The sequence below is a fragment of the Oryza brachyantha genome, chromosome 9 (assembly GCF_000231095.2).
Source record: "Oryza brachyantha chromosome 9, ObraRS2, whole genome shotgun sequence".
Classification (NCBI taxonomy): Eukaryota; Viridiplantae; Streptophyta; class Magnoliopsida; order Poales; family Poaceae; genus Oryza; species Oryza brachyantha.
In genome coordinates, this window is record NC_023171.2 from 8874757 (window position 1) to 8899014 (window position 24258).

At 39.8% G+C, this 24258-nt stretch overlaps 2 protein-coding genes across 3 annotated transcripts; one reads left to right on the top strand and one right to left on the bottom strand.

The window, feature by feature from the left end:
• Positions 1-2908: 2908 nt before the first annotated feature.
• LOC102700554 (blue copper protein-like) lies at positions 2909-3351 on the bottom strand. Its single transcript, XM_006661152.1, has 2 exons — positions 3246-3351; positions 2909-3150 (listed from the first exon to the last, which is right to left on the bottom strand). The coding sequence occupies exons 1-2, from the start codon at positions 3349-3351 to the stop codon at positions 2909-2911; spliced, it is 348 nt and encodes a 115-aa protein (XP_006661215.1).
• Positions 3352-5958: 2607 nt separating this feature from the next.
• On the top strand, positions 5959-23904 carry LOC102701378 (transcription initiation factor TFIID subunit 2). 2 transcript variants are annotated; one of them, XM_006661155.3, is made up of 25 exons: positions 5959-6403; positions 8655-9306; positions 9406-9557; positions 9644-9710; positions 10939-11138; positions 11226-11379; positions 11891-11975; positions 12067-12158; positions 13221-13346; positions 13426-13479; positions 13846-13902; positions 14658-14755; positions 14851-15186; positions 15260-15347; positions 17101-17226; positions 17290-17346; positions 18145-18224; positions 18316-18358; positions 19004-19090; positions 20333-20422; positions 20946-21004; positions 21083-21173; positions 21271-21436; positions 21504-21687; positions 22623-23904. In XM_006661155.3, exons 1-25 carry the CDS (start codon positions 6255-6257, stop codon positions 23683-23685), a joined length of 4356 nt encoding a protein of 1451 aa, XP_006661218.2. In that variant the 5' UTR covers positions 5959-6254; the 3' UTR covers positions 23686-23904. The 2 variants fall into 2 exon arrangements, with proteins under 2 accessions (XP_006661218.2, XP_015696706.1); XM_015841220.2 differs by lacking the exon at positions 19004-19090.
• Positions 23905-24258: the final 354 nt, after the last annotated feature.

The window sequence follows — 24258 nt, forward strand, 5'->3', positions numbered from 1 at the left end:
GGGGGTGTCTATTTTATTTATTAAATTTATTTAAAATATATTACTTGTATAAATATACATCTAATTATTTAGGTTATTCATGTATTAATCCTACTATTTAATATTTTATTTTGGATATAAGAAGTAACCTCCATCACATCTCATCACTCAAACCAAACAAAAAAAAGTCTAACCCATCCCATCTCATCTCACCAAATAAAAAACATGGTCTAACCCATTCACCTAACCAAACAGAAAAATAAAACCAACTCATTCTACAATTTAGGGATAGATCCAACCCAACCTGTCCAAGAACTAAATGCATCCTAAGTGAATGGTCTATCACACAAATGCATGGTTAATTTTTCCAATCAAGTATAAATGAAGGGTAACTAAAATTGTTTTCTTAATTTGTATGGCAAGTCTAGACATACTTAATTTTCTTTTGTATTAATATTCAATGTCATGGATTTTATTAAATGTATTTTTGAAGTTATTGTGAACTTTATAGTGCTTTGTTTTGAGAGTGTTTTTGGCTAACATGGTGCCTACACTAGGCACAACTTGTTTGACTTGTTTTTGTTACACATAATGTTGACATGGCATTTTCGTGACATTGGAAAAAAAATAAAATTTATGTAAGGCCCACATGTTGGTGAATGTTAATAAAATTGGGGGGACTCACATGTCACTATCCCTCCCTCTTCCCTCTTCTCTCCATCTATATCTCATCTCTATCCACTCTTCTGTTGGGCCATAGATGGTGGCGTAGAGGGCGAGCGTAGGGTCAACATCAAGGAGGCCATCCACTTTAGCTCAAAGATAGTGGTCGAGGTGCACGACGAGGAGGGGAAACCATAATGTATCATCGAGAAGCATGTCGTGGTGGCGGTGGTCGAGGTGTCGAGCACCTCCTCTATCGGCGCTTGCCAGAGCTCCACCTAGCGTCGGCCACATCTCATCTAGAACTAAAGTTCGATGTGGAGAAGAAGGGGCAATGAGGGCAACGGATGACAATCACCATGGGCCTCGACAGCTACATAGCTTGAGCTTGAGCTCCTATTTGCAAGCAGCTCAAGGAAAAGCAACCGCAGGAGGAGAGAGAGTGGTGGAGAGAGGAGGAAGGGAGAGAAGAGGGGACCTAAGACATTGGTCAAAGCACCATCATTGCCTTTTCCTATAGCTGACGATAAGGGTGCCCCATTGCACTATAAATTTACCGAGCGTGACTAAGGTCACGAGCATTGTGGTAGTCTGGTGGAGCTTCATTGCTAGTTCAAAGAAACATTCATCTAGGAGTGCCCATCGACGACGCTTCACCATAACCTACCTTATTCCATAGCCGGTATGGCATGACACTCGTCTTCCAGGAGTGCGGGAGTGGGGATTTAGGAGCATCTCTGATGACCACAGATGTGGCAACACTTCACCCCAGCCCGTCTCTTTGCCGCCACTCTCACCCATGTTCACCCCCTACGTGTGTAGAGGAGAAGAAGAGGTAGGAGATAGAGGAGAGTAGAGAGCGATAAGGTGTGATTTCTATGACATCCCATGGCAGACACAACACCACTAGAATCAATTACTCAGCGTGACGAGTTCTCTATCATCCGAACGTCATTGAGCTCTCCATTATTATAGTTGGGTCCTTTCCCGCCCATCTATGGATGGTCCCCTCTCCCATCTACCGACATCATCTGCTTCCCACTGATCAAGGAAGAGGTCAATCCTCGCTAATGACCATGTTGTTCTCGTCTTAGGTGAGTTCTTCGCTTATGTGAGCTCGAATTTGTTAGGAGGCCCGCTCCTCCTTTTTTTTTCCTTCCACAAGCTGAGTGTGGTGTTGAGGAGCTGGAGGAGGCATGAACACCCTCCCAGCGTTGACTTTGCCAGGGAACTCAAGGAGCATGTGAATTGACATAAGAGAGAGAAAGAGGAAACAGGAAGAACAAAGAAGAATAATATGGGATGACATGTGGGCTCTTTTATTTTTATTTTCTTTAATTTCTTTGTTGACACTAGGTGAATATTTTGCTTCCAGAGCTATGTCTACCAAAAATGTAGACAAAATAGTCGAGGGACTCAATTTGCACCAATATTAGGAGTTACGGTACACTCACTATTTAGATTTTGCGGTTTAGGGATACAAATAAAACTCACCTAGAGTTGAGGAACCTAAAGTGGGCCTTTTTGCCCTTATCTATGGGCCTTTCTCCAGGATGAGCCGAAGCTGTTTCTTCTTGGGCTTAAAATTTTCCTCTTGGATCAGAAGAGGCTAATTACATGTATAAACTGTTTTCTAGAGCTCTTCGCTTAATTGATATGGATGTTTTCTACGATGGGTCTGGTTTTATTTCCAAAGTTGGAATACCAACCCAAAATTATTGGTGGGCTTTTAGTTTGTTCTAATGATAGGCTGAAACCTCAGGTATAAGACTAGTCTTTTTGTTAAGGAATAAGTTCACCTGACGTCCCTTAACTTTACGTTGAATCTGCGAGACATCCTTAAACCTCAATACTAGAAATCTTCACCCTTAAACTATACAGAACCGTGCAAATTAGGTCCAAGGGCAGTATGTATAGATGATTTTGTTGACGTGGAAACCTAGTCAGCAAGTAGAAAATAAAAAAAAATATGATACTCCTTGCTTGCCGGGGATGGTGCAGTGCCAGATCATCAGGTTGACCGCCCAGTCGGCCATCGTCTCCGGCTTGGCGACGAAACCCTACGGAGGCACAGAATCATAACAGATCAAGCAGGCGGCGCGACGTGTGAAAAAAAAACGAGGAGGTTCTTCCTCCACGCCTTGCGCTCCTCGGCGAGGCGGCCGCGCGCGATTCCCCCCGACATGGCAGCTGCGGCGGCGGGCGTCTCCTCCTCTCGCGAAACCGCAGCGTTGCTTAGCCTCCGGCGTGGGGTTTGTGGGGCGAATCACCAGTTCACCACACTCGGGGCTTCCGCCGGCGAGGGCGTCTTGGTGACGAGCACGTGCAGCCTCATGCCGCCGAGGCAGTGCAGCTCGTTGCCACAGACAATGTAGCGGTCATCGGGCGCCGTCAGGGGCATCGTCGTGTTGTCATCGCTGCGGGTGAGCACCGCGTTGGCCGTGATGCAGTTCCTGTACCCCGCCGCGTCGACCTCGCTCACGGTGTGGTACTTCGAGTACTGGAACACTGCATCATTCACAGAACACAAGTGAGCTGGATGGAGAGCAAAACAATTTAGCTAGGGCTTATTAGCTCTTGTGGTGCATACCTAGGGTGTTTGCCGACGTAGAACGACTTGCCGTCGAGCAAGGATGGGAAGTCCGCTATGATGTCAAAGCCGGCGTTGTTGCCGATGTTGTACATGTTAGAAAAAACACTCTCGCACATAGTCGCTCAGATGGATTATAGGACGTACTACAGTAAACTGAAGAACTAGTTCAGTATTCAGAACAGAGCAGAGACAGAGTATTTTTGGTGTTGTGTTCAACTTCTGCAGCTTTTTGATTTTCTCCCTTTTATTCTCTGATCAACGGGAGTTCGTTGCATGCAAATGACCGAGTAAAATGTCGGATCCTAACAAGGCACCATCCCACGTCGGGTTTTCCAGCTTAGTCACGGAACTGAAAAATAGCATGTGCAACTAACTGAATTATGAAAAGAGTAAAATACATGGCGGTCCTTAAACTTATGAACGAGTGTCAATTAGGTCTATGAACTTGAAAATTACATATCTAGGTCCATGAACTTGGTTTAATAATTCACAGCGGGTCTAAATCACATTTGACCCAGGCTAGCTGCCGACGTGGCAATCCACGTAGGCAGAACATTTGCAATGTACCCCTTCCTTCACGATGAAGAATGAAGACCCAAAAAAAATCTCCCAACCCCTCACCTCCCTCCCATTCTTCGCCCGCTCCCTCGTCGTAGCCGCGCACTAAGCCGCTTCCCAGCACTCCCTTCTCGCAGCCACCGCCGATGAACTCCAGCGATGCCCAGTCGCTGCTCTCGCTTCCTCGATTGCTACGGGGGGGGGGGGGGGGGGGGAGAATGGGAGAGAGGTGAGGGGTCGGGAGATTTTTTTGGGGTCTTCATTCTTCATCGTAAAGGAAGTGGTACATTGCAAATGTTCTGTCTACGTGGAATGTCACGTCGGCAGCTAGTCTGGATCAAATGCGGTTTGGATCCGCTGTGAATCATTAAGCCAAGTTTATGGATCTAGATATGCAATTTTCAAATTTATGGACCTAAGTGACACTTGTTCACAAGTTTAAGTATCGTCCATGTATTTTACTCTTATGAAAACGAACACTAAACTAACTACAATACATACACAAGATTACATTTTATTCAACAGTACAACGTCGCTTCGCCTCGCCTCGCCGCGCCGTGGACGAGCAGCAGGACGCAGAGCACAAGAGACAAGCAAGATGGAGCCGTGGCTGACGACCGCGGCACGGTGATGTGTGCAGCGCATGGCTCGCTTACATAGGAATCTAATGCGTCAATGCCTGCGAAATTAAAAGCCCGCTCGATATGTAGGAAGTTCCTGTTGAGGATGGATCACCTAACTGTTAATATTCTCAAGCGCCATTTATCCAGGTCATACGCACGAATCGGGAGGCCAGGGGGCCGGGGGTGGCGGCGCCGGCCGGTGGAGGGCGTGGAGGCCGCGGCAGCCGGCCGGGGGCTGGGGTAGTCGTCGACGGCCAGGGGAGGCGGCGCTGGCCGGTGGAGGGCGTGCTGGCCACGCGGCCGGGGGAGGCGTCCACGGCCAAGGGTGGTCGCCGGTGAGGGGGTGGCGAGAGAAGTAGCGACGGCATGGGAGGTGATCGCACGGCTCGATCGGAGCAGGTCCGTTTGCCTAGATTGGAGCTAACATGTGACTTACATGTGGGTCCCATATTTCTTTTATTTTCTCCTCGCTGACTAGGATTCCACGTCAGTAAAACTATCCATGTATACTGTCTTTTAGATCTAATCTGCACGGTTTAAGGACAGAGATTTCTTGTATTAAGGGACAGCAGATGAACTTATTCTTTTGTTAACCTTTTTCCCAAGGTGGGTCTTTTAAGGGCTTTTTTTTATCTGACACAAAGCCCAGCCCACCAACAGGATGGGCCTCCTTTCTCGGGCCAACAAGTAACTTGAGCCAAGCCTAAGTTGCCACAACATATTATTTCCATTCCATTACAAAACTTTCAACTCAAAACTACTAATAGTACAATTTTCAACTTAAATCACACAAAACTTTTAACTATAGCCTCGAACTTTCAAAACTTTCACGCAAACCTTTCACATGAAAGTGTGCGCTCATACCTTTTTATGCACTATTTAACAATTCCAAAATTTTATCTATTGAACCCAGGACTTTTCTAGTACTCCCTCTTCCCTAAATGTTTGTCGCCGTTGACTTTTTAATATACGTTTGACCATTCATCTTATTTAAAAAAATTACAAAATATGTAAAGCTATATATATGCATAAAAGTATACTTAACAATAGATGAAATAATATAAAAATAATTAATAATTATATAACTTTTTGAATAAAACGAATGATCAAATGTGTATAAAAAAGTCAACGGTGTTAAACATTTAGGGACGGATGTTGTATTATTTAACCTATTTATGAAATACCTTTTGAAACTGACCACACAAAAACTTATTTCCGAAAATGTTGGGCTCAATCCTGACTCTCTACCACGAAAACATTGGCCCATAGAGCCCATGGAGTCATACGGAGTATTAACTCTCTTTCGGTGGGCCCAAGGAGAGCCCATCGAGCCCATAGAGTTGTACGGAGTACCAACTCTCTCTTTCGGTGGGCCCAAGGGAAGCCCATCAGCTTTTCAGCCCATGCGGCCTCACCGACTCGATCTGCGGGAAAAGGAGGAGCGCCCCAAAGCCGCGCCACCCCGGCGTGCACCCGGTCCATAGACCACCACCCCGTGAGCCCGACCTCGAGGCGTTCGGCCCCCCACCGCGCCCCGTGCACCGGGTCCATGCGTACCCCCCACCACCCCCCGCGGCGGCGAAAGATCTGAGCCGCGACGGGGGGCTCGCCGGCGAGAGGGTCGCGACCGCCGCCTCCTCCTCCACGCCTATAAATAAGACCCCGGCTCCGCGGCTCATCGCCTCGCTTTCGCTCCCCCCCCCTCCCCACACGAAGCCGCGGGATGACGTGGCGCGCCTCGACACCACCGCCTCACCTCTGAGCTCACCTCACTCCGACCTCCTGGGTGGTCCTCCTCCTTCTAGAAGCTTCCAAACCCTAGAGGGGGGAGGAGGAGGATGGCGAAGGCGAGGAAGCAGAAGGGCGACGAGCAGAAGCCCGACGGTGGCGGTGGCTCCGCGGCTGGTGGGGGAGGAGGCGGCGGCGCCACCGTGCTCCACCAGAAGCTGTGCCTCTCCATCGACATGGAGAACCGGCTGATCTACGGGTGAGCCGCGCCATGCGCCGATTCCGCCCCCTCCTCCTACTCTGCTCGTTGCCCCTAGTGCCTGCGACTTTAGCTGCCTGGTTGGGGGATGGTTCGGAGGCGCGCGGATTAGGGTTTGCGCTTTGGAGTTCCGTTCGAGTTTGGGTTCGTGTTCTGGAGTCTGGCTGGTTCGGTTAAATTGTATGAGAACTTGAGAGTTCCTGGAATTGAGTAATCGTGGTTCTCACTGGTCTCAACTGTTGTCTGATTTGTTTTTCGAGGGATACTAGTAAATTTATGCTGATGCAGCTGCTGGCGTAGCGATTAAACTTGTGACAATAGTGGAATGTGACTTCTCAACAGCGTATTTCATGCGGATTTGTTGTGCCCACTGCCTCGCTGTGACGGATTGCTCATTTTATATTTGTATGGCTGTGTTGTCTATCTCCGTGGTTTACTTATGAAAACTACCTGCTTTACCAAAATAACAAGAACTAGTTCTCCTTGCTTGTAGCCAATACCAATAGCTAAGCTCCAGCTGAGTTTAAACTGCAGTGAAGGATTTTACGTGATCATACGAGATAATCATTGTGTTTGCAATGAGCATGTAGCCCTTCGTTACCTCTCTCATAGTTTGTTAAGTCCATATGTGAGGAAACGAAAATTAAACTATTTATCCTGTTTTTAGCTTGGAATTTTTTTGATCCACATGAATCCTACAACAATTGCATATTCCAAACGGACCCTTATAGCAAAATGCAGCTGAATACTGCTGATACAACCAATTATCCTCTTAAGTTGTATAGGTACCAGCTTGCTGAACTAGTCCACTGCTGTTATAATGTGCCAAGCTATTTAAGCAGCAGCTAAAGTTAAGTCCTGGTTGGTGAGCCTAAATGAATGCACGTAATGCTTTGCTGTCTCAAGTGAAATTGCATTATACTATACAAGAGGAAAATACAGGGGTGCTGTTGCTGTGTTACAATACATTTATATGTACATGTACTCTCAATTTCCATGGATGTTGGAGTTTCTTACTTGACAGCACATGGTTTGGTGAACTTAAAATGTATTTTGGTGATCAAATAAGTTTCAAGAGAAGGTTTTAACTTTTGTATTTTGATTTGATTTGAGCAATGAGAACAAATTGTATCTATGCTAGCAGTTTGAGGTGTTGGAAAGATATGCAAGTCTCAATTTATGCTATATATCAGAAAAAACGAACAACTATTTGTAGCTCACTGAATATAACAGTGGTGGCCCATGTTTGCACAATAATTGTGCCTATCTGCTTGCTTTAGAATGACATCAGTAATTATATGTTGCAATAGTGGATATGGAAGAGAGTCAAAAGACAAGCCAAATCAGCATCTGTCGCTCATTGGAATTGTTCTAACTTCTAATTAGAACATATATTCAATAGATACATGAATTTTATGATTAAATGCCATGCAGAAATTAGCAGAAACTGACAACCTGCCACTATGTAAATATATTGTATCTTCATCTGCTTACAATTCAAATCTAGATGCACCTTGGCTCGATGGTAATTGCATACATTTTGTCAAAGTGATATTGCAGAATCTAAATTGCATTTGGTGTATAAATGTGTTACGGTATTATATAGTATTGTGACTTGCAACAGAAACATCTTCCCTTTCTCTTAGAATAATCCATTCAAATGTCATAATTTCGTAGTTGGAGCATGTAACAGTCATATACTTGCATAAGAAACTGGTAAATATGGAGTAAATCAGCTTTCACAGTATCTGATGGACCAATCCCAGTCTAGCTGTCACATGATAAAGTTTTATCAAGAGGTAGTGAAATGTGCACGTACTATTCCTCTTTTATTGAATTTTCTTGTTCAAAGGGAGCTTTTGTGATGCCAACATAATGTATAGGCAAAGTACTTTCTTTTTTTAACCTTGAACTCTGAAACCATCTAGAGCTCAACCAGTTGCATACCCTAACTTGCCTGTAAATAGTTCGATGCTGCATTCTGGATGATCTCAGATTTCAGGGTTGAAGAGTGTACCTTTTCCTATTGTATATTGTTTTGCTTGTAGTAAGCTATCTCTGGAGATGTTAGATGGGATTCCTCCCGTATAACTTTAAGTTCTAAATTAAATGCTGCCAATCCTAAGTGAGTTCTGCCTTTTAGTAAAATGAAATGCTATTAATTCAACTGTTCAATCCGATCTCTATAGTATAAAAATCTTCTCGTTTAACACTGGGAGCTGACTGAGCTTACATTTTTGTTCACTCAAAGGTACACTGAGATAAAAATTCAAGCTGAGAATGATACTTTTGCCCTGCATGCTGACAACATGACGATTAGGAACATATTGGTAGATGGTCAAGTTGCTGAGTTTGAGTACTTTCCTCAATGGAAAAATGCTGGTGATGAACAGAGTTTGTCTTCAATATCATGTTCCAAGACTGCTGCTGATGCTGCGTGCTCAGTATATATCTCTTCTCTAAATAGTGAAGCTGCACCTAATCTCATAATCTCATCTGAGAGATCAAGCAAGCTAATAACTGAGCCACAGAATGAAGAAAATAGTGGAAATCATGAAGAAAATGGTGAAAAACATGGAAAAAACAGTGAAACGCATGATGGAAATGGTGAGAAATGTGAAGAAAATGGTGGAAAACCTGCTCAAATATCTGATGATCAAGCTGTTAATGGCTGCAACGGTTCTGCTGATAAAAAGGAAAAAGAAGAGGAAACAGAAAAGTACAATGAAAAAGAGAAGGAGCAGCAAACGGAAACAGAGGAGGAGGAGGAGAAGAAGGAGAAGAAGGAGAAGGAAAAGGTGGAGGAGGAGGATCAGGAGGAGAAGGAGAAGGAGAAGGAGAAGGAGGAGGAGAATTTAGAGGAAAATGGAAATGAGAAGGACAAGGAAAATGAAATTGAAAAGGTAAAAATAAGTTTTGTTAATGCATGTTATTATCTCTTTTCTTTTACATTCTTAGATGCGATGTCTGTAAATACAGTTCCTTACTGTGAACCTTTATAGGTGAAGAACACAAAACTGGTTCACATAGATTATATTTTGGAGAAGGCTGAAACTGGACTTCACTTCGTTGGGAACATCTTACACAGTAACAATCAAATAAGGCGTGCACACTGTTGGTTTCCTTGCATTGATAATGCAACACAACGCTGTCCGTAAGTGAAAGTTCTCTGCAGCCTCAGTTTTGCTATTGTGCTTGCTGTGCTTGTTAACATTTTTCTTTGTTTCATGCCATACCCAGATTTGACCTAGAGTTTACAGTTAACATGAATCTAGTTGCTGTCAGTAATGGTGACCTACTTTACCAGGTATGTACTTAATCAAGACTGGTAATGATGCAAAATGAACATATACTACCTCCGTCCCAAAATGTAAGCATTTCTAGGTTGTTTATTAGAGGTTAAGGTTAAGAAGAAAAAACTCTAGTGCCCCTTAATAAATGAGGAATGGATGAGAATGGAAGGGTAGGTGAAGCTAAAATGGAAGAATTTTGGAAGTGATTGATGAGACAAGTGGTATTGTGAATAGTGCTTGAAATGCTTATATTTTGGCACAAAATTTGAATCGCAGAAATGCTTACATTTTGGAACGGAGGGAGTACTATTTAATTCCTCCTAATGGAAAAAGTGCATTTTGTATTAACAATAATGAGGAAATATCACATGTCCGTCTTATTCTACCATTATTATGGCCATGGGCCAAGCCATGCAGCAGCAGAAGGTTAGGCAGGATAGATTAGGAATAGTCAAACAAAGGTAGGAGATTTATCTACTTAGGAAAGAGATTGACCGTTAATAAATTAGAGATAGATATTGGATTTGTTCCTATAGTATTAAGAGATTAGTTCCTTAGATCTCAAGACAGTCCTCCACTACTCCTCCGGGCATCTTCAATGTATGTTACCCAACTTGACATTAGTGTGGGCCATAGTAGCAGCCAGTAGTAGTTGCTTACACACTCCACAATGTTTATATAGGAGATGGGAAGTAAGGTGGGGCCCACTTTGGAAAGAATAGCAAGTTTTCTAGAAGTAAGCAGCTTGATGTGTGAGAAGAAAACATTATTTATTTGCTTATACCTGGTAGTAGCACTATGACCTGGTAGAAGTTATTCACCACTTCCACAATGGTTGTTACCAGGTAATAAGATAGTATTTAATGCTTACTACCTGCTATTCTACTACATCGTGGTTGCTCTTATATGTAAATAGATCCCATGTACTCTATGTTGATGAACTGATTGAGCAATGAAAATCTAATCCTAAACCTAAAAGAGCCTACATTAGCTCTGCAGGTAGAAAAGCCTGCCTGTGCTATTAGAGGGGAGTACCCTATCCCCTGGTCTTCAGACCCTTACCCTAGCCAGTCCATAACAAGCATGATAACTTTCTTCGATAATATTCCTTCTTCCCTGCATTGTTCAATTAGATATATTATACCATATTGTGAATCACAATGATCAACTGCATGAATACTTCATTAGTGATGTTGTATTACCTTTTATGCATGCACATTCTGCTGATGTTATATCATGCAGGTCTTAAGCAAGGAAGATCCTCCAAGAAAAACATATGTGTATAAATTGAGCACTCCAGTTAGTGCACAGTGGATATCTTTGGTGGTTGGTCCATTTGAAGTTCTTCCTGACAGGAATGACATAAGTGTATCACATATGTGCTTATCTCAGAATTTACCAAAGCTTGAAAACACCATCTCATTTTTCCACAGTGCGTACAGGTACTAGCCTAACTGTCCAAAAAAAAAAAAAAGAAAACTAATGTCTGGATTCAACATTACTAGTATCTGACAGAGCTTTTGTTGCAGCTGTTATGAAGATTATCTTGCTGCATCATTTCCTTTTGGACTATACAAACAGGTTTTTCTTCCACCTGAAATGATAGTATCACCAACAAGTTTAGGAGCCTCCACATGCATTTTTAATTCAGATATCTTACACGATGAAAAGGTTATAGATCAGGTGCGTGTGTGTTCTCTCTGATTTTTGCCTCCTCAAATCCTCCAATAAAAGGACAACTTTACCCTGTTAAAATTTTAGCATTTACTTTTTTAGAGCATTCTTGTGAACTATGGTAAATTTTCCTTTGCTGTTTCTTTTGGTTATGAACATATATGTAGCATCCCCTCTCTCTCACTGAAAGCCCATACCAATAAAATGATTTCTCAGTTACTGTAACTACTATAAATCCTTGTCCTACAAAATTATATTTTTAATGAGCCTGTGATCTGCATTTGACAGCACATCATCTTGGGTTCATGTATTTACCTGCTATTTGTGCCAAATTTTAAAAAAATGAATGTGCTTCTTGTGAATTCTATGTGCAATGCTTCTGTTGTTTTGTGTTGTAATTTTTTTTCAATTTATGTTGTATGAAGTTTTATAAATATTCATGGTTGTATTCCATGATTAGTATCTATGTAATAATCCTTTTGCTTAGCACTGTTGTAACTAACATGTAGAAATAGTTCAGATAATTGACACGAGAATCAAAATAGCATTTGCTCTTGCAAGGCAATGGTTTGGCATATACACAAGTGCAGAGGAGCAGACTGATGGTAGGTCAGCTCTGCCTATAATACTAAATTACTAATACTTTTCACAGTTAGACAAAATGCATCTAATCTAATATTTTAATTTTATGTGCAGAATGGTTATTGGATGGTTTGGCTGGTTTTCTCACCGAGCATTTTGTCAAGCGTTATCTTGGGAATAATGAAGCACGTTATAGGCGTTTCAAGGTATGTTTGGTTGTTTTGGCCACAAAACCGGATTCTTCTTACCATCGAGTGGTTAACATTACTCATACAGAAATATTGAATGAGATATATATACACAATTCTGTGTTTGCACAGGTATTCTTAGATTAAGTAAATCATGATTACCGAAATAAAACATCATTGTTGACTGAAAAATGTTTTACTTGGATTGGAATATTAAATTATCCCTTAAAGCCCCGCAAAAAAAATTATCCCTTAAAGAAAACGTTGCAGTGATCCTTAAAATGCGTGTCTTGGTCCATAATGCTAAAATGTGTCCTGAAACTAATGCTCTTGCATTTTCTTTTTGTTATTATAATAAGTTTGTCTTTGCTATTTGTTGCATTTGTTTAATTATTATTTATCTGTAAGTGTGTGTTTATTATTGTCATTAACTGCTACTACAAATAATCTGATATATATCACTAGGAATTGGATTATGTAGTCATCAGAATAGGTATGCCTGCTAGTAAACACGCTTATATTGTACAAGGTGTACCTTTTCTGTTGTCTCTGCTACTTCCGACCTGCCAACAAAACAGTAAAAAGGGCACCTTTCATGCTATTTAGAAGTGCGGTGTCATGTTCAAACAGAATGTTCCTAGTTAATTAGAACACCTACAAGAATGTTCCAGTGGTAATTGCTAGCTATGTGTCATTTCTTTTATTTCTTTATCATAATATGTGTATTATGCTGGTGCTTTGATTTGCTCTGTATCTAGAACTTGACCATATTTACTTTGCTTTTCAAACTGATGTATGGGTGTTATATTGCACACAGTTTTGGTGTGGATTCATACATTAACTTTCATTTGCCTTGCAACCAAATTTATTGGAAATTATACGCTTGCCTGCTGTCTTGTATTGATTCACCTTGATTGTCAATGCATGAGTCCACTGGATTGCAAATGTCAGACACTAAAAAAAGGATTTAAAGGGGACTAAGTGCTAGCTGGCTGTACTTTTACATCTTAATTTTTGACTTTCCAGCTTCTTAATCATCATTATATTTATATAAAATATTTTAATTTGCATTTTTAATAGGCCAATTGTACTGTATGTGAGTTTGATGTCGGTGGTGCAACTGCTTTGAGCTCTCCTTCAGCTTCGAGTGATTTATTTGGAACTCAAACAATTGGCTCATATGGAAAAATTCGTTCTTTGAAGGCAGTAAGTTTCTAGTCTTTGAGCAATTCAGCTACAAGCACACAACTGATAACATGTATCACTCTTCACCTTTTTTAAACAGGTGTCTGTTCTTCAAATGTTGGAGAAACAGATGGGGCCAGACCCTTTCCGAAAGGTTACTACTGCATCTCCTTTGATATATGTATTTCTTTATACAATTATCTGTTTAAATCTATGCAACAGTTTGCTCAAACAATTGATATGACTTCTGAAAAGTAAATGTACTTCTAGTACCTCTTGCGAAGTAATATCTCTATGATACATATGAACGGTTGGTAAGAGTACATTACCATTCATGAAAACCATTGGCTGAGATGCTAATGTTTTTTATTCATTTTGTTCTTAAGTTTCTTAATGTAGTTTGGCATTTATTTTCTTCATTTTGAGAAAAATGTCTCTATCTACCTGTAGTGTTTGTACATTTTTTCTATTGGCCATCTTGTACATAGGAACACTGACAGGCCACCGTTCCTGATTTCAGATTCTGCAGATGATAGTTGCTCCAACTCGTGGCTCAAGAACACTAAGTACAAAAGAGGTACAACAGTGCATGGCTTTCATGCAACATACCTTTGTTAATTGCATCAATCTGGTTATTTTCTGGTTTTTTCTGCTTGTTTATCATCTTGAGTTAGCCATGAAGTCCCTTTCTTGCATTTCTGTTTTCCTTCCATCATGAAAAATAAACATTTAGAGTAATGAAGAATCTGTCATATTCTGCAACTTTTTTTGTGCTGATGCTTCATGGGCTGTTTGGTTCCAGGAGTTAAACAATCCTAGGATGAGTTGGGTCCTTGGAATCACTCCTATTCCTTGTATTTCCAGTACTAGCCAAATACTCCCTCCCTCCAGTTTTTTTATTTGACACAGTTGACTTTTAGATCTACGCTTGATCATCGTCTTATTCAAAAAATTTGCATAATCATTAATTGTTTTGTTGTGATTTATTTTATCATTGTGAACCCTGTTGACACTGTTACCTTATGCTCCATTATGGAGCAAGTTGCTGTTACTAATATGAAATTAAGCACAATATTTTTCATGTGCTAATAACTGTAGTATCAATGTTTGGTCTCAATGTGATGGTAAAATGGTTTTTGGCCCTGTTTGTTCAGTGTGTAACATTTGTCTCTTTGGATGATCTACACTACTATATTGTTACTTTAGTCCTGTCCAGCCCTATCATTGTGGTTTCCACTTGTATAGATGCATGCAATATTGCAATATGTCTTTGTCAGCAGAATCTCATCTTTGCAGGAAGCTGAGTTTATTTCTTTATTTTTGTTTACTCAGTTCAGGCATCTTGCAAACAAGGTCGGTAATCTTGAACGGCCATTCCTGAAAGAATTTTTCCCAAGGTGGGTTGAATCTTGTGGGTGCCCAGTTATGAGGTAAATGAATCTTCTTATTGCTTGTCTATGTTGACTTTTCCCTTTATACATTATCTCCATATACTTATCATACACATATCCCTTCTGGTTGTAAGATTGGGAATCTCCTACAGCAAGAGGAGAAACTTGGTTGAATTAGCTGTTTCACGGGGTTGCACAGCAAAAGTCACTGATCCTGGTCCTGATAGTCGCATGAATGGTGATATTCGAGAAGGCGATACTGGTTGGCCAGGAATGATGAGTGTGCGTGTCCATGAAACTGATGGAGTGTATGATCATCCGATTGTGCCTATGGCTGGTGAAGCCTTGCAGGTGGTAGAAATACAATGTCATTCCAAAGTAGCAGCAAAGCGCTTCCAGAAAACTAAGAAAGGCTCAAAGCCTGATGGTTCTGATGACATAGATGCTTCAAATCAAGAGAACCGTGCAAGGTCAGTTTCTACATTCCTACTTTTGGCCCTGTCGTTTCTTACTGATAACTTATTGCAATTCCTTGTACTGCAGTATGGATGCACCTTTATTGTGGATCAGAGTGGACCCGGAGATGGAGTATCTCGCTGAGATCCATTTTCACCAGCCTGTGCAGATGTGGGTATGTATCACCAGTTCATCATATGAGCTGAACAGAATGGGGAACTTTTGTCACTCGTCTGTCTAAATTGAGTATTTATTACTTCCTCCGTCCCACAATATTTGTATTTGTAGGTTGTTTTAGCATATGCTATGTACTAAGGTTTGAGAAGAAAAGACAATAATATCTCTTATTGAATATTATTTGGTTAGCATGAGTGGGTAGTTGTGGGTATAATAGGGAGAAATCTGCATGGGAGGTGATTGATGGAACAAGTAGTACTGTAGGATGACAAGTATGTAGGGACACATTTTAATTCTAGAAAGACAAGTATTTTGGGACAGAGGTAGTATGTACAAATTATACCACACTAGCTTTTAAGTTGAAATAGTTTGCAGAGAATAACGTTTTATTTATTGTTTTAACCCACAATCACGAGAATTGCAAACAGCACAGCCTAGTTCCCCACCCACCCTCCCGCATACGGCACACACACAACAAATACTACAAATTTCAGGTGAATAGCGCCTGTTACTATCTACCTGAAATTTCTTTTTTTTCGTTGCTCCTTGATGAAGTTGAGTTTGGACTTTGGACTTGATATTTGGTGGGAATGTATTTCATGCATATGCCTAGTAAGTTTACATGTATTTAGAAAACCTTTAGGTCCGGTTTTCACTTATTTGATGGTTTTCACCAGATATTTCCCCTGAAAAATAATAACTGGTTTTATAGTTCGAGGTGAAAAATCAACTTCGAACAAAGGTTAAAGGATAAAAATGAACTTTACCCTTTTCTTTCTTTCCTTCCTTTTTATATTTTCCTTTTCAATCCATAGCTTTATTATTTAGTCAGGGGTCATCAACCTGGATTCAGTGGAATAGCTTCCTACTCTAGTATACCAAAGAACACTGCCCCTTTGCCTCATTTTGAGCCACTGTGACATGTTCCTTCACCTGGTGGACCTGGGTTCCTTGTGGCTAACTGGCTGTGGTTTGAGCAGTCTGAGAGGCCTCCAAATTCATCCAGACGTACATTCACTCTCGATGCTCTAGGATTTTGGACAGCGTTTGGAATGAGATGGGACTTTGCCTTTGAGGCCATTGACACTTTTCTACTTCTGCCATTTTCTGTTCTGTAAAAAACCTTTGACCTGAGCTTGATTTGATGACTGACTTGCATCACTGTCGTACACTTGCACATCACTTGTCCAGCCTCTGATTGACATATTCTTTAAATATATGACGACAATCATATAAAGGTTTAGGATAATGATATGATATGATGCCAAACTGACTAAAGCTGCAAAGTAGATTCACCTGCAACTTTCCTACAGGCTACAGCACCACATGGGTTTTTATCTAGTGTTTAGATCATATTGCTTTGTTTGCGACCCTGAAAAAATGCATACTATGTCTATAATTCAGTTCCAGTTATGCATTTTGCAATTTTTATAGGAAAAAAAATTAGCTACAAGACACTGAATTGGTTGGCATCAGTGTTTGCCAGGAGGCTGCCTTGGTGGAAACTAATCGCTGCATAGTCTCTAGTCAGTGGTACCTGTCCTACTAGCACCTAGCGTCTAGTTGAACACAGAATGTTCGCTGCTTCGTGAAACACAAGATGCATGTCGTATGACTTTCTGCCTTATCTAAGCTTCAGGATAACTAGAAATAAAAAAGTTTCCCTGATATCTATGTGTGTGCTTTTTTTGTTCTGTGTAATCTCAATTTATAACATTCAACTTATTTCAAGTTTTGGGTCATATTGGCAGATCAATCAATTGGAAAAGGACAAAGATGTCATTTCACAATCACAAGCAATAGCTGTAATGGAGAAATCATCTCAACTTTCTTTTGCTGTGATTAATGCCCTCAATAATTTCTTAAATGATACAAAGGTATGTCAGCATGTTTCTTGAGATTTTGTTGAATAATTTAGTAACATGTCAATAATGCTGCAGGCATTTTGGAGAGTTAGAGTTGAAGCAGCATATGCGTTAGCCGTAACTGCATCAGAGGTATGTGTAACTATGTAAGTTTGTTTGTCCTAAACTGTTTATCTGAGCCAATATTGTAATGCTGAGTATTTCCTTATACGTTCCATTTATAAAATTTAAAGATCAAAAGGTTGCATTTGTTTACCAGCTGACTGATATTTTGTGTTTATACATGTTTATTTATGAGGTTGTAAGTTTGTGTCATTCTAAATTTCACCTGAGGCAATCCATGATGTGAAATTTTATTTAAGGCATATGCTTCCTCCTTCCACTAGAATCTTTCATGCAATTGCTAATAGGGGACAATGATGAAATGAAAAATCAAGGATTCAAGCAAAGTTAAATCTGAAGTAAGATGCTGAAAAACAAAAAGAACTTAAATAATAAAATAATAGCAAGTAGCAACAGATGATAGAAGTAGTTGACGTCTGGGCATATGCATTCACTTTAACTTCGTACAGGCATACAGCCCTACTGATCTTGCAAACATGGTGTCTGGAACCTGGGAATGGGCACTTACACTATGGAGTTAGTGGTCCACACTTGATAAGACTGAAGTATCGTAATGTACAATAGCTTGCATAACATTTAGACATGACCAAAAGGTTCCTACTGACTTTTGACATGTGTACGGTATTCCTCCTCTATCTTCCTTTGTTCTCATTAGTCATTAGATGTTGATATTTGAGCATAAAAAAATTGTATTAGACTGCTCAATAGCATGGATGTGCTTTTATGCTACCCCTTTTTCTCTAGGAACCTTATATATCTCTTTCTACACTGAAGTGTTGCTTATTTAATTTGTTTTCCTTTATTTAGGACACTGAACTAACTGGACTGCTTCATCTGGTTAAGTTCTATAAAAGCCGGCGATTTGATGCAGATATTGGATTACCCAGGTGAAGATCCATTATGCAGTAGCACTTTCTGCCCTCTAATTATCTCTTCCTTTTACTTTGTGTAAACAGCTTCATTCTGTTTTACTGATAGGCCGAATGACTTCCATGATATTCCAGAGTACTTTGTTCTTGAGGTAATGCTTTGAGGTAGGACTTATGTTTGTAATTACCCATGGCAAGACAATCCGTTTATGTCCATAGTGCCAGGTTGCTTGTTAACAAATTTATGTAGGATACAAGTTATTTGGTTTTTATCTGTGGTTCATCTTGGATGGGCAGCCCTGCTTGATCCAGGGTGACCCAAACTGCACTTTTTGGTTCCTTGCTAGTTGGGTTCTATTCATCTATTCAAGTTAGGTTGACGGAGTAGTGTCTAAAGTTGACACAAGCAAGAATAAATATACTTATGTAGCCTTCTTTCCTCTAATTTCCACCTTTCTTCCTCCAGCTCATCTGTTCCATGCCATAAGACTTCAAACTCTTGATACAAGTCCAGTAGGTACTGTTTTGAATGAAATAAAGTTGGTGTTTATGTGCCACTTAATCCAAATATATGTGCGAGTGTACTGTCCCTTGCATGGTTTGATTAGACAGTTCAATTCTTACACTAATTCAAACTTTTTGGATCTGCGATCCTGCATCATATTATGCACAGATACATTGCTGGGGTGATTTAAAGTTGGTTTGTGTTGCTCAATAGTAATTTGATGTTTTCTTATAACAGTGCTGCACTTATGACAATAATTTGTATTTTACGGACCTTATGTTCATTCTATTAGGCAATTCCTCATGCAGTAGCTCTTGTTAGATCAGCAGACAAGAGCAGCCCAAAAGAAGCCATTGAGTTTATCCTTCAGCTTTTAAAGGTTGCTATCACTCTGGTTCACATTTTATCTACCTGTAACTTGTAACCCTGTGTTTTATACTTTTATGTTGACAAATTAACAAATACTCTGCATTCTAAATTACATGATGTTTTTGAACTAACTAGTGTCATTTAAAAAAAAACTGGAGATAGTTTTTTTTCACCATCTAGGATTCCCTGTGCATGAATTGGTATAATATTTTTTTGTATTTATTACTCGTAACCCTGCGTTATATATATATATATAGAGAGAGAGAGAGAGTCTAGCTACGGTGAGTCGCGACTTACGGGCTGCTCCGCGAGTCGGGGTCCAAAAATATATCAAATCACCTCTAAATTTTGATTTATATGGCTCAATATATTCTTTATATCAAAATCACCTCTATATGAGTCTAGCTACGGTGATTCGCGACTCACGGGTTGCTCCGTGAGTTGGGGTCCAAAAACATATTAAATCACCTCTAAAAATTTCGATTTATATGGCTCAATAGATTCTTTATATCAAAATCACCTCTATATGAGTCTAGCTACGGTAAGTCACGACTCACGGGTTGCTTCGTGAGTCGGTGTACAATAACATATCAAATCATCTCTAAATTTTGATTTATATGGCTCAATAGATTCTTTATATCAAAGCCTTGTAGCGCACAAATTTTTTCCATTTTTGAAGATTTTTAAGTATTTGTTGAGATTTTTTAAAATGATACATAACACAATGATTATTTTATTAATATTGTATAGTCACTTTTAAATACACACACACACACACGGAAATGCATAATAGAACATATGTTTACCTACACAAGCAATCTCTACCATCCATCTATCATCCAACATCCATCATATGTATGTATATATACATACACATCCTTAAATATACACACATACGTACATACATATATGTGTATACATGTATATATCCATGTTGATATATTTATACATATATATACATACATATATACACACATATATACATATATATTTATACATATACGCACATATATACGAAAATATGGTGCACACATCTTAAGGATATATATGAAGGGCTAGGATTATATGTGTATATGAACACATATTCTAAACATCCACTTCCTATATATATATATATGGAACCCAACCCTGTGTTATATTTGGACATATTACAAAGTATTTGCTCTTCTTAAACATAAATCAATACCCATTGATATATAATAATTCTAAATATGCTGACTAATACATCTGCACCTTTTTGTATTGTTTCCAGTATAACGATAACAACGGAAATGTATACTCTGATGTCTACTGGCTATCTGCAATGGTGCAGGCAATAGGTGACCTAGAATTTGGCCAGCAGGTTAGTGTACATATCTTCTGATATGAGTATGACCTGTATGTGGACACCTGTTGTGCTGAATTACCTCATTCAATGATTGGAAGCTTGAGCTGTCATCTATTCTACGTGTGTGTTACCTGTTTGACAAGAACAAGATTATTCAGTTATGTGGCATGAATAGCTATGGAGTTATGGAAATACTTGCTAAATGTACACTGTGATGGCATCATACTGTTTAAGGACATAACCTACTGTTGTGCATTTGCCTTATATGCTTTATTAATCCAATTTTCATTGACATTAAAATTTTCTTGTCTATCCATGGTGTTACTAATAATCAACTCATAAAGAAGATAGCTATGGACTTATGGTTTTTAAAGCACTGTACCTGTTGTTTCAAACTCTACATTGGTTATTCTGCAATTAATAAGTTAGAATTATACTCTTATGTTTTATAGGAACTACTCTTGCTGGTATTCTTTTTTGGGTGTTGTCAAGTTTATGAAACAATGGTATCAAAAAATGGTGCCCGTTTTCTTTGCAGGGTGTAGGCCTATTGTCATCTCTTCTCAAGCGCATTGATCGGCTACTGCAATTTGACAGGTTCGTAGAAAATATCCAATTACTACTTAGATGTCCTTTCTATTCTATCATCCTACTAACTGCTAGAAAACCTTGCAGCTTTATGCCTGGTTACAATGGGGTTTTGACTGTCAGCTGCATTCGCACCCTTGCACGTATTGCACAGAGGGTGTCACCTTCCATTTGCCTTGTAAGAAAGCTTCCATTCGCACCGTGGTCCTGCATATTCCCCTGATGGTCTGATCTGAATATCACATTCATGTGTGTACAACTTTTTCTCACTGTAGGATCGCATCTGTGAACTCATTGCTCCCTTTCGCAACATGGACAAACCATGGAAAGTTCGCATGGAAGCTAGCAGGGTTCTTATTGACCTCGAGTTTCACCATAAAGGACTTGATGCAGCTCTTTTGTTATTCTTGAAATATGCTAATGAAGAAAGATCTTTGAGAGGTTTGAAAATTGCTCTTTTGTTATTCTTGAAATACCTTGATTTCTTTTGACATGGGGGTTATTGCAGGAGGGACAAAGTTGGCCGTTCATGCCTTGCGTCTATGCCAAGCGAATATTGAACCGCAGGATAATAATCAAATACAATTGCCAACTCTAGTTGGTCTCCTTTGCTTGCTTGCAGGCAAAAAGGCTTACAACAATGTATATCTTCGACATAATGTGTTCTGCATATTGCAAATTGCTGCTGGAAGGTTAGAAAAGTTGCTTTATATGTATTTTTCCTTTTGGCATGTTCATTCATAACTGCAAATTGCAACTCTTGCATATAAATTTGCTTTCCTGGAAAGGATAATGTAAATTGATTCTATGCAACATTGCTTCCAGTGCATTCCTTATTGATTATGTTTTGTACTTCTACTAGCTTTTAAAACATAGATGCACAAAATTTAGAAGATGTATAAATATGTACCATAAAATAACAAACGACTTTTTTTACTACTATAACACTCTATACCCAGTTATTTGCTTCTCAGCGTTTCCATATTCAGTTCATGTGGTACTTAGTGAGTTCATGTTGGGAAGTGTGCCTTTGTTTTATATGTCAATTGTGAGTATAAAACATTACTGATCTAAACAGTAATTTATATGGGAGCTCGTTGTCAATAGCTGGGACAACAAATGGGTATTTGGCAAGATCTTGAGAATCTCAGATGGATTAGTAACTGTAGTGTGGCCTTCAGATTGTCATGAAATGTAGGCATACAGAAACCTCCTCCCTCCAGTAGACCTGTGTTTTCTTGCCTTTTATACTTCAAACCTCACCTAATGTATAGGATTACCAACATTATTGTTCACATAACACCATTGGTTTTCAGCGTCCCTTTATATGACTGACTTCTATTTTTTATCCAATTGGACAAAAAGTTACAGTAGTGTTACTATTGTTTTTCTAGACAAAAAGATCAGAGCAGTAGCGATATCACCTTGACTAAATCTTGATGTTGTCAAACAATCCTAGGTGGCCACAGAATTATTGCTCCAGTTAATTTCAGTTTGCGAGTTACCACACAATACTTCCAAGTCATCGAACATGCTTTGCAGCACTAAATAGTTTTTATTTATTGTACATCTTTCTTTCGTAATGTTATTATTTGTACTTTCCTACTTACATGCCATAAGTTCTCAGGTCTCCAACACTGCATGGAGTTCCTAAGGTTGTCAGTCCACCTCAAATTGTCCAGGAGATATCTAGTGATAATCACACTAAAGCTGATTCATCAGTTCCTCAACAATCAAGGCCTCATGAACATTCAACTGGCACTCCTCAACAATCAAGGCCTCAAGAACCTTCAACTGGCACTCCTCAACAAGCAAGGCCTCCAGAACCTTCAACTAGCACTCCAAGTGTCCGTGAAGTCTTACCTGCCTCTGGACCCACAAAGGATGCAGATAATATATCTAACTGCAGTGAGAGAAGGAATGTTGTCAAAATAAGGGTTAAACGTGCTTCATCATCCAGTAAAGCAGATGATGCTGATCACAGAGATCATTCACATGGTAGAAATGAAAATGAAGCTGGTCCATGTAGCTCTATGTCAGTGGATGCCCCTATGACTGAAGCACCAGAAGCAGTAAATGTAAGTAATCATAATATCGAGGAACAAAACTCGTGTCATGATAGGGAATCAAGGATGTCAGCAAGCATTAGCAATGTCAAACTAATTGACAAGCATGAAGCATCCAAGGAACTTCAGTGCACAGCCGATTCTAGGCTAGATGCTATCCCCAAGGACCACTTATCTCCTATTGTTAACGGACAGGAAGCCGTAGACAAGCCTTGTAGTCAGCTTGAGGTAGTCTCCACCAGCTATGATGGAAATCAAGCTCCAGGCTCCTTGAACGGACTGGAAACCAAAGAGAAGAAGAAGGACAAGAAAGATAAAAAGCGGAATCGAGATAAGAAAGATGATCCTGAGTATCTGGAGAAAAAACGGCTCAAGAAAGAGAAGAAAAGGATAGAGAAAGAAAAAGGCAAAAGGCAGAAGGAAAAGGAAGGTGAAGGGGTTTCATCTTCCGAGCCGAAGAATATAGCAAAACCTTCAGATTCTCACGGAACTTCATCAGCGAGGCCACCAGCTCCAATGCGAACTGCTGAACCCCAGATATCAAATGTGCGGGCGCCAGTAGATACCACACGGACATTGACCACTACGAAGATTAGGATCAAAGTCAAGCCTCTACAAAGATAATTTGAAGAGAGTTGAATTGTGCCTGGGTCACCATTAAATACTGTACAGTAGAAAAAACTCGTGAGCTGTAGGATGTATGATGAGTAGCCAATTTTTAATCGAATGGCTGATGTATTTTGTAGAGAGATCATACTGGCCCAGTAAATTTCTGGGGTAATTGTCATCAAGTTCGAGCATTATTGCTTATGGTGAAATCACGAGGCCTTATAGTAGCTTGAATTTGTTTCCCTGTGATTTGTGCTCCTTTTGCTTGCAATTCAAGCTCACTCCAATTTTTTAGCTTTCACTTATGCTTACGTTTATAAGTCAAAATTTGATATTTTTTTAACTTTAAATTTAAAGTTAATTTTGAAGTTCTAAGTTTTAGCTTTTAGATCATCATGAACACGTATATAAAGGTTTTACTTATAAATTATTTTTTGTTTGTAAATATGCTTCGTTTTTTTAACCGCCATCCTAAAAGAGGACTTGTAAAAATTCTGCCCAAGAAACATGGCATGTCTGGAATTATAGCTTATTTACTTTGCTTCCTTTCAACTTTGTACTCGGTCTGTGAAATATTTTGCTTGTTTC